The following is a 14,010-nucleotide window of genomic DNA, read 5'->3' as shown; positions in this document are numbered from 1 at the left end:
CGTGAGCCAACTAAAAATAACGTCATGTTTCTTTTACCTAGTCTATGAATTCCAATCTCCTGCAGGTCCTCCCATGTCAGTTCTGTCACACTAGTCAGAGATTCGTATCCATTCTCTGACAGCTGCTTGTGGTACTCAGGAAGTCCCAACTGAGAAAGCCAATCCCACAGGTCTACCTAAATAACAAAATGAGAAGAGATACTTCCATTACATAGAACAAGCAGTACGTCTTAAAATGATGGTTTGAGTGGGTATGGGCCCTTCTGCATCATAGGCTGCCCTTGTTTTTCCAGCCTTTATTTAAATATTTGATGTCTTCTGACAGATAGTTTGGAAATAAGTTGGGTTACGCCGCAGATTGGGCACCCCTAATCTAAATTAATTCCATGCATTTGTTTTGAACATTCCTAAGGCCCAGTTTCAAAAATGCTAATGGGGTTCTCGCCCCCAGGGCCTGTAAAAGGCTTTTTGTGGCTTTGGTATAGCTCACGATTTAAAATCTAATTTCTGTAAAAATGATTGTTGTTACAAAACAAAGTTTAAATAAAAAGTGGTGACTAGGAAGACTACAGGGAATTCTCACTGGTGTTTTTTGAGAAAGTCCATCTGCAACGCTCAGTCTGCTGATCTCAGTAGAAATTTTCTTTCTGTGCCCAGGTTTTGTTACACCAATTGCGGTGAGATCCTATAGGATAAAAGGACATCATGAAGTATTTAAAGAATGATGGCTGTGTTTTGTATGTGAACCTATTAGTGCTTAATCGCCCTCACCTCTGGGGTCATGCGACTGATTGTCGAAAGATCATAGCCTGCGGACAAAAAGTTCCCTACATACATGTCCAGCTGGAAGCTGCGAAGCCAGCAATATATAAGCTCTGCGTCCTACAGAATAATCAGACAAAAGGGTTATAATGTATATAGTATGCGTAGCAAAACGGTCTATCATCTAATAAAACTCACAACTGGCAATAAGAGGTTTCTCAGAACTAATTTCTGAATATTTTAAACTTTGTCCCATATATAATTTTTATATAGGTTGGGTAACTTTGCAAATACATTAACCCCTTAATGACAGCCAATACGTCTTTTAACTGACCTCATATATAAGAGAATAGCATCTCCATACAGGTGACAATCCAGCAGCTGTCCGCTGTACACTATAGCTGACAACTTGCTGAATCACAAAAAAAATCAGTGTTGACGCCGTCCATATCTGCTTAACCCCTTAGCTGCTGCTGTCAAAAGTGACTACATCAAATAAATGGATAATAGATTGTGGGGGCTTCCGCATTAATCTAATTGACACACCGAGATCATGATTGTGTGGTCCTGATGTTTGCCATAGCAGTTCATGGCCAAATAGCGGCCCTAGAGTCTCCCAGCTATAGCGGCCAGTTCAGAAGTTAGTGACACTTAGGTGGTAAACAAACACTTTTTCACTCCGGCTATACCACTTTGCATTAATTCCTGAAAATCACCTCAAGGTTTATCTATCTGACAGCAGTTTTCAATGTGTCGGGGGTGCTGTTTTTAAAATGGTATGTTTGGGGTTTCCCAATATATAGCACCCCTAAAGTCACTTCAAACATTGATAGGTTCCTCAAAAAAATAAATTTTGTAAATTTCCTTGAAAAAATGTAAAATTATTGCTACATTTTTAAACCTCCTAAAAGGCTAACAAAATAAATTAGCGTTTTAAAAATGGTGCTGATGTAAGGCAGACATGTGGGAAATTATTAGTTATTTCTTAATGTTTTTGTGTGGTATGACCATCTGGATTAAAGTGATAATCATTCAAAGTTTGAAAATTGCAATTTTTTTACATTTGTCAAATTTCTGATTTTTTTTTTATAAATAAGCACAAAACACATCAATTTAAATTTACTATTATCAAATTTGCCACAAAAAAACAGTCTCAAAATCACTGGGATTTGTTGAAGCGTTCCAGAGTTATCACCATATAAACTGACAATGGTCAGAATTTAAAAAATTGGCCCCGTCACTAAGGGGTTAAATGACCCATCTGATTCTAATCCTGAGTGACAGCCTGTATAATAGCCCAGAGCAGCATTCTCATCTTCCTTGTTGCTTCTGGAATCAGACACCACACCGCCAAACAACTAAAGCAGTTCAGCTTAACTTCCCAGTGCAAAGGATTCTGGGAGAAATAGATTTTCTGTGTCACACCGTATGGAGCTTCATTTAAAGACTACACTTCCCTAAGGGCTGGGCATCCGAACAAGCTCTGGACAGTAGTGATGAGAGAGTATACTCATTGCTCGGGTTTTCCTGGTCATGTTCGGGTCTCCACAGAGTATTTTGGCGTGCTCAGAGATTTAGTTTTCCTCGTTTCAGCGGCATGATTTGCGACTTGCAGACAGGCTGAATACATGTGGGAATTCCCTAACAAACAGACATTCCTCACATGTATTCAAGCTGTCTAGCAGCCACAAATCATGCAGCTGAGACACGAAATCTAAGTCTCCAAGCACGCCAAAATACAAGTATACTCGCTCATCTCTACTGGACAGCAATGAACGTGAAGGGAATGCCAGGAGGTTTTAAACATAAAGCCTGAAAATGTGAGAAAAATCATAATGCAAATTTTGTGGGAGGACTAAATAATACGTAAAGCAATGCGTTTACCAATTACTAATTGTTTCATTTTTATTTTTTTTTTTTAAGATAATTTCAAAACGGATATTGCAAAATTGCAGTAAACATTTAAATAAAATAAAACACATTGTTTACTGTAATGTGAGCTTTTGACATAAAAATACTATACTTTTACCACGACCACATACCTTTCCTTGCAAGTATGATCCTGGCTCTTTCTCCGCCACATGAACAGAATGCATCTTATGACTTGGAGTGGTGCCTGAAATTCAAGAGGTGCCATTTAATATATTAAGGGCATGATGCTTAGATAAAAAAAAATATATATAATGATGATGATAATTTGTATTATTTATTATTATTATTATTATTATTATGATTCTGAATATTATATACAACCTCAAAACACTTAAGATCAAGCTGATCCTCACCAACAAGTACTCTGTTATGGTGATCGTCGTAGCCATGATGTAGGTTCTGAAAAGAAGACAACCCAAGTGTCTAATGAATAGGAGGAAGAAACGAAGCAACAGAAATTTAAAAGCAAATATTGTTCATAAGAGTTACCTGGGCATTCTCTATGAGAAGAGTGGAGCTCAGACCACTGCTTTCACAGCTCTGGCCACTTCCAGCACTGCGTACGCTGCCCAGACTACCCTCACTGCCCACACTGTGACGGTCACCAGCTAGAATTGCACAAGGAAGAAAAATGATCAACATCATTTAATATGAACATGATGAAAAGAACAAAATTCTACTGACACCATTACTTACCTCCACTGTAATCGGAGGTCATACCAATGCTGGTTATTGTACTGTACTGACTGTGCTGGTGTAGTAGTGGCTTTGCTAAACGCTGCTGAGAAGTTGTGGTATTACGAGAAATAGTGGAGCCTAATAAAGACAAATTAGGAACATAGAATAAAGAAATCTAGAAAAAGTCTAATTCCTTCTAAAATATTTCTTCTGTAGATTGTTGTGATTTCTCACCAAGCCTCTTAGTGATGACCTCGACAATTGCTGGAGGAAAGAATCCCACTCTATCGGTTCCCTTCTGTGCGTCATGAATGTGACCTTTCCATCTGCCATCTGGATGTTGCTCCAATACCTGGAGTCAAAATACGTTGTTACAAAAACTAAAAGGAATATATTTACTATTAAAAAACAACAATACAAAAATGTAGTCACTACCGTAATGAGGTCTCCAGCCCGGATATTCAGAGCAGTTGGATCATGAGCATTCCAGAAATCCTTCAGGGCCCGAACTTTAAGTATCCCAGATGCCTCTGAAATGAAGAGTGTACATTGTTTTATGACACTCAATTATTTAAATGATTCCTCTAGTTTAATTCCACCATGTCACACGCTTATGACTTGCACAATTACCTCGAAGAAGCTGTTTTATGTCTGTACTTGCATGAGTGGTGGTGAATTGATTTACAATGTCCAAAGCAGTCTGATTGTACGTGTTTCGGATATTTACATCAATGCCGTTCTAGAAAGGAAAGATATAGAGGAGCTTACTCATTAAAAACAAATTATAACCCTGCAATGGGCAGTCTGGTGGATCAGTTGGCACTGCAGCCTTGCAGCACTCAGGTCCTGGGTTCAAATCCGACCAAGGGCAACAAGGTGCGCAATGCAAGATGTTTTTATGTTCTCCCATGTTTCCTCTGGGTTCTCCAATTTCCTCCCACGTTCCAAAGACACACTGATAGGGAATTTAGACTGTGAGCCCCAATAGGGACATAATGAGAATATCTGTAGAGCACTGTGGAATTAATGGTGCTACCTAAGAGAGTAAAATAAACAAATACAGGTGTTGGGTTAGGCTAAGTTCACACGTAGCGGAATTCCCGCGAGAATTCCGGAATTCCATTCCGCGGGAAAATCGCATTTTAAATTCCCGCGATTTTCCAGTGGAAAAACTAGCGTTTTGCAAGAGTAATTAGCTTGCAGAATGCTAGCATTTTCCAAGCGATCTGTAGCATCACTTGAAGAACTGATAGACAGGTTGGTCACACTCGTCAACCAAAGTGTTTGACGAGTGTAACCAACTTTTTACTATTGAGGCTGCCTATGCAGCATCAGTAGTAAAAATATCTAATGATAAATTTAAAAAAATCGGGTAATATTCACCTTCCGACGTCCCACGGCCTCCGCAATGCTCCAACAGGTCCCGTTCCCAGTGATGCATTGCGGCAATGACCTTTGATGACGTCGCTGTCTCGCGAGATCGCTACATGATCGCGAGACGCGACGTCAGCAAAGGTCATCGCAATGCATTACTGGGAACGGGAGCTGCCGCGTGTATCGCTGAAGCCTGGGGATGCTGCGCGGGACGTCGGAAGGTGAATATAACCCGATTTTTTTATTTTAATTCTATTTTTACAGGCATATGGTACACACAGCCCGGAGGACAGTCTCCTCTCCTCCGGACCGTGGCTACCATCTTCAAATGTTCTGCTTACTTTTCGCATGGTGGGCACAGTCACATGTGGAAAGTAAGCAGAACAATGCATTCCTATGTGGGCGGAATCACCGCGATTTAGCAAATTAATGAACATGCTGCGGATTTTTCCACGAAGCGATTACACTGCGGGAAAATCCGCAGCATTAGCACAGCATTGCGGAATCCCATAGGATTGCATGGGATGCTGGGTTTTTTTTTGCGTTTTCGCGGCAAAATCGTGCGGTAAAAACCGACGCGAAAAAACCTGAACGTGTGAACGCAGCCTTAAACTTCCCAACATTTCCTACCTCTATAAGCAGCTTCACAACTTCAGTCTTTCCACATAGTGATGCCTCATGTAGAGCACTGCCCATCTTTGTCACTTTGTTAACCTCAATGCCAGATTTAAGGAGCAATCTGAAAAAAATTGTCAATATATGGTTAATATTCAGGCCAACAATAAGAAGCGGTTTGCTAAATCATTTTGTGCCTACCATTGCAACTAACAAATTCACCAATCAACCCACCTGATGACTTCCCGGTGGCCATTTTTTGCTGCCAAGTGCAGCGGTGTGGTAAAATTAGGGTCTGTGGGATCTTTGGATATGCCCTCCAACAAAGAGACACACAGATGGCTATTCAGGAGCAGCTGTACCACCTAAGGAATCAATTAAAGGAGACAATACATTAACTACAGTTGAAAGTGAGATGTAGGCTGTGTGCCCACGTAGCGATTTTTAAGCGCTTTTGCCGCGATTTTCGGCAACGCGAGACCAACGTTATCACAGGTCTCGCAAGGCATTACTGGAAACGCTGAGGCCGGGAATGCAGCGCGGGACGCCGGAAGGTAAATATACCCCGATTTTTTAATTTTTTTTAGCATTTTAACCAGGGCTGTGGAGTCGGAGTCGTGGAGTCGGTGCTCATTTTGGTGGAGTCGGAGTCGGTGTAAAATGGACCGACTCCAACTCCTAAAATATATAATAAATTGGGTACAGTAATTCAATGCAGGATGTGCTGAATATTTTTTCATAGGAGTTTGGGAAAGTTATGAAATGTCCTATAAATGGCTGTTATATTCCTGATCTAAGGCTACATTCACACACAGCGTTTTTCCTGTGTTTTTTGAGGATACGTTTTTCAGCTGCAAAAGCTGATCATCTTTTTAAAAAACTGCATCACCTGAAAGGTTTTTGAGCTCATAGATAATGTTTTCAATAGCAAAAGCAGATTAGAAATCTGCTCTATCCATTTATCCATATCTGTCTATCCATATCGTATCTGTACCAAAAAGAATGAAAACCGGGTAGTACACCAATATATATTCTGTTCTATCTAAATATCTTGATTATTGGATCATAAAAATGATTAAATGTCTGAGGTTCACATTGTACTACAATAAATTTTTCACTTAAATATAAGCAATATGTGTCGGAGTCGGAGTCGTGGAGTCGGAGTTGGAGTCAGAGTCGGTGTAAGGGAAATTGAGGAGTCGGAGTCGGAGTCACAGGTTTGGCTTACCGACTCCACAGCCCTGATTTTAACATTCTATCTTTTACTATTGATGCCGCATAGGCGGCCTCAATAGTAAAAAGCTGCTCACACTCGTCAAACACTATGTTTGACGAGTGTGACCAACCTGTCAATCACTTTCCAAGCGATGCTTCAAATCGCTTGGAAAGTGCTTGAGAAAATCGCAACAAAATCGCGAACAGAATCGCGGTAAAATCGGGTTGAAATCGAGCGGGAAAAAAATGCACGATTTCTGGGAAGGAGTCCGGTTTTTAGTGTGTGTTTTAACACGCAACGTGGGCACATAGCCTAAAGGAATGGAGGATAATGTAGTGATTCTCAGACTAGTTTCTGAGGAACTCCACTGTTCCACCAAATCGAACTCAACAATTTCTGGAAATATCTTGCAGCCAGGCTAATCTTCACAGAGAAACAGCTAGGTTCTGTAGATAGAGAACCCAATGGACAGCCCTAACCCAATATTACACTTAGTGAAGAACCCTAGAGTTGGTTGATATTTCTATACTATAAAAATGTATCTTGGATACTATACTATAAGAAGGGGGGATTGATTGATCATTCTGCATAAACCATCACCCAACTCAAAGCCTGACAAAACTTTACCGTATTGTCTAAAGTTTTAGGTGTTAAAATCACAGCTTTAAAAGGAAGCACAGACATAGAAATGAAAAAAGAGAGAAAATAAACAATTGCTATGAACGGTCATACCTTTACTCTCCCAAATTCACAAGCCAGATCCAACGGTGTCTTCTTGGATTTATTGACATGGCATGGATTTGACTGGTGCTGCAAAAGGGTTTCAGACTGGTAGCAAAGAAATAAAAAAAAAACGTAAAAGCACAATGCTACTAAAAATCCTGAAAATTAAAAAAAGTGTTTGCATTTATATCATTTATATTCAAAAGCCAACTCAACATCATTCAGAAGCAGGGTGTGATATGGGGCACCAACACAGGGATTTCAAAAATTCTCTTTCCTAAAAAGTGGCTACTCTGTTGCTTACCAAGATTAAAGGGGAACTCACTAACTAGGCTGCCTGCTGCAGTTTTGATTAAAAAAATGCAAACAAAAAAAAACACTTTCATCTGCTGCAGATCCAGCAGTTCCCTAAATGCTGAGCTCCATAAAACCCCGCCCACACCACTGATTGGCAGCTTTCTGTGTACACACTGACAACTTATTTGGAAAAGTGCATGTTACATTTTAAGAAGCATTTCCCTTCCCTCTCTTAATGATACCATTGGAACACTAATTATTTCTTGTAATAATTAGCATGTTGTACATACATGTAAAAAAAAGCAATAACAGTGGTCACCACCACCTATAATACAGACAGATTCCTAAAAAATCCTGTAATATTAAAGGGGTGAACTAAAATACAAATTAATTTTCACCCTAAATGCCTATATATTTAATACCATAATCTAAACCATTTGCTAATATACATTAATTACAAATTTCCTATCCGTCCCTAACTACACTATGTAACAAATTTTCTTCCCCGCCTCCCCCACTTCCTTTTTTAGGATGCTTTTATTTGAGAATCCCAGTGCATGCTTGGATACTGAAATGGAGCGTCATCAAGAGACAGAAGCTGCGGTCCCCTCCCTGAAACGAAGCGCCATCAAAGACTTTTGCTTCATTTGCTGGGATAGTCCCTGATGTGTACAATGACAACGTGCTCTCTCACCGGCTCAGATCAGCAGTAATGAACCAGCAACAGAGCGCACTGTCAGTGTGGGTTGTCAGAATACCCGGCATGCGGAGACCAGCGCTGACCCCACAGGCGATGTCACTGGTCTCTGCACACCGGGTATTCTGACAATGCATTGAGAGTGTGCTCTGTTGCCAGCTTGTAACTGCTGATCTGAGCCAGCAAGAGAGCTCTCATTGTGCACATTACACATCGGCCAGCGGCTAGCCTGCCCCTGAAACAAAGGTCCCTGATGATGCTTCATTTCAGGGAGGGGTCAGAAGTTGAGGAAGTGACCATAGCCTCTGTCCCCCTGGTGATGCTTTGTTTGAATATCCCAGCATGCACTGAGATTCTTAAATAAAGAGTCATCAATTAGAAAAAAAAGAAAAGCAGTTAGATAGTGTAGTTAGGGAAGAATAGGACATTATTAATGTATATTATAAAATAGTTCAGACTGGGGCATTAAAAAGGGACTTGGGATGAAAATTAATTTGTATTTCAGACCACCTCTTTAAAGCTTGGAGGAAATACATGGAAGACTGGGAGAAAAGGTACCATACATCAGTTATACATTATAGACTAATTATAGTCACTTTACAGGAGATTGCTACAATTGCCTGCAATATAGCATAGTCCTTTTTGCGCAGCTGACCCAAGTTACACTTTAATAAACCTCTGGAATATTTATAATAAAAGAGCCAAGGGAATTTAGCTGACATTTTGATGGAGAAGAATGAGTGTGACTTACTACTTCATAGTGTCCATACTGAGCAGCCAAGTGCAAGGGAATCTGTCCATCATTGGAAGCAGCATTGACGCTGGCAGCTGCTCGGAGAAGGAGCCGCACCGGCTCAGGCTGGCCCTGCCATGCCGCGTAGTGTAAGGGACGCATTCCTGGAGAGAAATGAATGCCTTTATTAGAAGGGCAGCCGGCTTTCAAATATCGCAGAAGATACACTTGCTTCACACTCACCATTGCCATCCTTGATGTCCACAGCTGCCTGTGTTTCTAGAAGTAGCAGCAATAACTCAGAGTTGCCACTAAGAGCTGCATGATGCAAAGCGGAAAACCTGGCGACACAAAAGAGGCCGGCAGCTGACTAAAAATGGAGCATTACCAATCAGCAAAATATGAGCCTTTACTGGCATTTCCCTAAACGAGGACAGAAAAGTTCATTCTATACAGACTTAGTTGCCACAAAGAAGGTTCCACAACTGAGTTACTCTACTGTTTCTTTAGAAAGGGTCAACGGCTTTACTATCCTTGTAGTCCCTGGGATACAAACTAAATAGGTTCTGTAGGTTTGTTCATAACAAACATTTAAATGCAAGTTGGAACAGGAGCAACAAAAAATAAAAAATAATACCCCTTCACAGACCTCTCCGGCCACCCAGTCTGGTCCTCTTCTGTTTGCCCTTAGCGCACTGCATCTACAGCCTCTTCACTATTTTCCCACACTTCTGTGTTCAAGCCTCGAAGGTCACTGCATGTTGTAACTGTGACGCGCAGTGACTTCCAACACCTGGAAGTCCTGACCTATAGTGAAGAGACCAGAGATGCAGAGCGCCAAGGTGGAAAGAAGATGACAACACCAGGCAGTGAGCAAAGGGATGGCCCAAGAGGTGAGTGATTAGACATTTTTTCCTTTTACATCCAACAATGGTAGCTATGAAGGGAAATATTGTATTTATTATTCATGTATATTCTATTGAATTCTAATTTAGGAGGTCTAACCTGACCATTTTTACCCTACAATATTTCTCATTCACATACTCATACCCAAGTTGTTCTAACCCACTTTTCAGTCTCAACACTTGTTTCGGCTTAAAATGCCCAATAGATGGGCAGGTGAGGTCATTGTTCAGCCCCATCAGCCATGGCAACTCATCAGGACCATCTTCCTTCAGAAAACACTCATATGACGTGGCTGCTTTTTGACCTTGGTATATAAGGTGCTAGACTGCCAGGTCAGAGTTGCTCGAGCAAGAGTTCAGGTGTCATCAGACACAAGAACATCTATTCTAACATCTAATGCTACAGCGCAGGTGTCATGAGGAAGCCACAGAGATTCCTGGGGAAGCCACAGATAAGTTGGCAAAACACACGGGGTTCTTTTTCCCCCTCATCACATTACTGCCTCTCACATGTTCATTATACATTTCATTTAATGTGGATTCTTTCATGACGACCATACGAGTGACGCTCACCCTTGCCATCTCTTGTAGACTTTTTTTTGGGCGTTACGAATGTCTCCTTACGGGCATGTTGGGCCATATGACTATGCACACTTGTTATTTTGCATTTATCCTGGTTTCCCTGTGATTTTCAACTTTCAGGTGAATGAGGGTAGGAGTCAGCCTTATTTTGCCACGCTAGGTATATAGTTTGCTTTCCAGCTTTAAGTGTTTTTAATTCAGCGTGTATGGTAAATGTAATAAAACTCATTTTTACGCTGATCCCTAAGTATCCGCATATTTCTTTTCCTTCAGTACTTTGAAGAATAATCTCAGGTATTGTAAGATTTGGTTTGGATGTGCTGGTTTCCTTTCTGGACCGACATCTCTCGTAAGATGCAATGGTACAATAGTAATCTTATGACTAGACATGTTGGGTAAAAGTGGTGATAACAGTAGATCCTCAAAAATAAAAGTGTGTAACTTGAGCTCTCATTCAATTTTAGAAGAAAACCACATTCACATTTTCCCTTATTCTTCCAGCTTTACATCAAATATACCATATGAACAATTACCGTATATACTCGTGTATAAGCCGAGATTTTCAGACCATTTTTTTGGGCTAAAAGTCCCCCCCCCCCTCCTCTCGGCTTATACACGGGTCATAGATCATACTTACCTGTCCTGCCACAGTCTCTGCAGCCTTGCTCGCTTAAAACTCATGAATATGTGCATATTCTTGAGTGTAATGAGCGGAACCACGTGACCGCTGAAGACAGGAAGGGAGACAGTGGAGAAGCGAGCGAGGCTGCAGAGACCGCGGCAGGATGGGTGAGTATAGCGATATTCTCCTGTCCCCCGGTCCATCGCTGCTCACCGCTGTCTCTGCTGCATCCTGTGTCAGTGACGTTTAGGCAGCAGGGGGCGCGGTGACGTGGTTAGTGCGCGCCGCCCCTCTGCTGGCTGAACAGTCACTGACACAAGAAGCGGCAGACAGCGGCGATGGACCCAGGAGACGCGAGTATGGCTTCTTTTTTTTTTGCAGCATATGGGGGCATATTCTATGGAGCAGCATATGGGGACATAGTCTATGGGGCAGCATATAGGGGCATAGTCTATGGGGCAGCATATTCTATCGGGCAGCATATGGGGGCATAGTCTATAGGGCAGCATATGGAGGCATATTCTATGGAGCAGCATATGGGGGCATATTCTATGGAGCAGCATATGGGGGCATAGTCAATGGATTTCACCCTCGGCTTATACACGAGTCAATAAGTTTTCCCAGTTTTTTGTGGCAAAATTAGGGGGTCGGCTTATACATGGGTCGGCTTATACACGAGTATATACAGTATATACATTTTCACCTTTTGCGTAAAATACTTTTTTCCCCACGATTTTGTTACGTATTTTCCCCATTAGTACGGGTGAAATAGGCTGCAAGAATTGACATTATGCAGATTTTAACCCCTTTATGACCGGAGCTTTTTTTACTTTTTCGTTTTTCGCTCCCCTTCTTCCCAGAGCCATAACTTTTTTATTTTTCCATCAATATGGCCATGTGAGCGCTTACTTTTTGCGGGACGAGTTGTACTTTTGAACGACACCATTGGTTTTACCATGTAGTATAAAACCTGCTGCAAATCTGTAAGGAAAAAATAAGCAGCGTGTGCATGAGACCACAGATCTCATTCACTTTGCTTGTGCAGTAAAACCTTGCATATATTTTGTGTACACATAGTAACTGGGGAGAGTCACAGACTGAATAATTTATATTATTGGGAGTCAGAGATTATAGGTAATGGGAGACACAGTGCTGCTTATCACGTTATATTTTTAATAGTGTGTGGCTAATAGTATATTAACCCCTTTACCCCCGAGGGTGGTTTGCACGTTCATGGCCGGGCCAATTTTTACAATTCTGACCACTGTCCCTTTATGAGGTAATAACTCTGGAACGCTTCCACGGATCCCGGTGATTCTGTCATTGTTTTCTTGTGATATATTGTACTTCATGATAGTGGTAGAATTTCTTTGATATGAGTTGCGTTTATTTGTGAAAAAAAACGGAAATTTGGTGAAAATTTTCAAAATTTCGCAGTTTTACAACTTTGAATTTTTATGCCCTTAAATCACACAGATCTTTCGCACATGTTTACTTTACATCAGCACAATTTTGGAACAAATTTTTTTTTTTTTTTGTTAGGAAGTTATAATTAAAAGTTGACCAGCAATTTCACATTCAAGAAGTTTATTAACCCTTCTGGCGCTTCACAGGAATTTTTGTAATGTTTTTTAAAAAAAATGAACATAACTTTTTTTCACAAAAAATTTACTTCAGATCCAAATTTTTTTTTTCTCCCAAGGGTAACAGGAGAAACTGGACCCCAAAAGTTATTGTGCAATTTGTCCTGAGTACTCTGATATGTGGGGAGAACCACTGTTTGGGCGCATGGCAGAGCTCAGAAGGGAAGGAGCGCCGTTTGACTTTTCAATGCAAAATTGGCTGGAATTAAGATCGGACGCCACGTTGTGTTTGGAGAGCCCCTTATGTGTCTAAACAGTGGAAATCCCCAACAAATGACACCATTTTGGAAACTAGACCCCCCAAGGAACTTATCTAGATGTGTGGTGAGAACTTTGAACCCCCAAGTGTTTCACTAAAGTTTATAATGCCTGGCCGTGAAAAAAAAACAATTTTTCCACAAAAATTTTTTTCTTTAGGCCCCAATTTTTTATTTTCCCAAGGGTAACAGAAGAAATTGGACCCCAAAAGTTGTTTTCCAAATTGTCCTGAGTACGTTGGTACCCAATTTGTGGGAGAAAACTACTGTTTGGGCACATGTCGGGGCTCAGAAGGGAAGTAGTGACGTTTTGCAATGCAGACTTTGATGGCATGGTCTGCGGGCGTCATGTCGTGACTGCAGAGCCCCTGATGTAGAAACCCCTCACAAGTGACCCCATTTTAGAAACTAGACCCCCCCCAAGAAACTTATCTAGATGTGCCAATGCTACTTTTTGGAACTAATCTACTGTTTTCTGGTATGTGAATTTTATAAGTGACCCCGAATCTCACTGCAGCTCAGCCTGGCTGGGAACAGAGCCCAGTGACCGGATGTAACTGCGGTGATTTCAGTGAGATTCCCGCTAGCACAGTGAACGCTCACAGTGTTAGCAGGGACCTCACCGGATCTCACCGCAGCTCAGCCTGGCTGGGAACAGTGAGCCCAGTGACCGAAGGTAACCTCTATGACGTCACTCCTGGTTACTGATGCGGCGTTCCCAGCAGCACATTCACCAGTGGTTCTCCGCGTGGACGGTTGCATCTAGTCACTGTCCAGGTTGAAAACTAAATGTTTTTATGTTTGGCAGCTGTCACAAAAGACGCTTTTCATTGCAAAACAATAGTTTTTGCATCACCACGTCTTGAGAGCTTTAATTTTTCCATATTTTGGCCCAAAGAGTCATGTGAGGTCTTGTTTTTTTGCAGGACGAGCTGACTCTTTTTATTGGTACCATTTTCGGGCACATGATAATC

The 14,010-nt window shown here is 41.3% G+C and overlaps 1 protein-coding gene across 2 annotated transcripts in view; it reads right to left on the bottom strand.

Annotated features, from left to right (window-relative positions):
• CASKIN2 (CASK interacting protein 2) overlaps window positions 1–14,010 on the bottom strand; it is a 70,299-nt gene that overhangs the window by 13,379 nt on the left and 42,910 nt on the right. For both annotated transcript variants that reach the window (XM_073587999.1, XM_073588000.1), the window contains exons 4-18: window positions 9,271–9,368; window positions 9,046–9,191; window positions 7,310–7,405; window positions 5,596–5,726; window positions 5,377–5,485; window positions 4,003–4,111; window positions 3,808–3,902; window positions 3,607–3,724; window positions 3,391–3,510; window positions 3,184–3,302; window positions 3,048–3,093; window positions 2,805–2,878; window positions 772–882; window positions 584–685; window positions 38–176 (exon numbers count right to left, since the gene is read on the bottom strand). In XM_073587999.1, the coding sequence (XP_073444100.1) occupies window positions 38–176; window positions 584–685; window positions 772–882; window positions 2,805–2,878; window positions 3,048–3,093; window positions 3,184–3,302; window positions 3,391–3,510; window positions 3,607–3,724; window positions 3,808–3,902; window positions 4,003–4,111; window positions 5,377–5,485; window positions 5,596–5,726; window positions 7,310–7,405; window positions 9,046–9,191; window positions 9,271–9,368 (1,613 nt within the window). The remainder of the gene's footprint in view (window positions 1–37; window positions 177–583; window positions 686–771; window positions 883–2,804; window positions 2,879–3,047; window positions 3,094–3,183; window positions 3,303–3,390; window positions 3,511–3,606; window positions 3,725–3,807; window positions 3,903–4,002; window positions 4,112–5,376; window positions 5,486–5,595; window positions 5,727–7,309; window positions 7,406–9,045; window positions 9,192–9,270; window positions 9,369–14,010) is intronic.

Source organism: Dendrobates tinctorius, unplaced genomic scaffold (genome assembly GCF_039654945.1).
Source record: "Dendrobates tinctorius isolate UK_male_01 unplaced genomic scaffold, ASM3965494v1 ptg000103l, whole genome shotgun sequence".
Taxonomy (NCBI): Eukaryota; Metazoa; Chordata; class Amphibia; order Anura; family Dendrobatidae; genus Dendrobates; species Dendrobates tinctorius.
The sequence above is the reverse complement of the archived record's forward strand: the minus strand, read 5'-3'. Positions and strand labels throughout refer to the sequence as shown.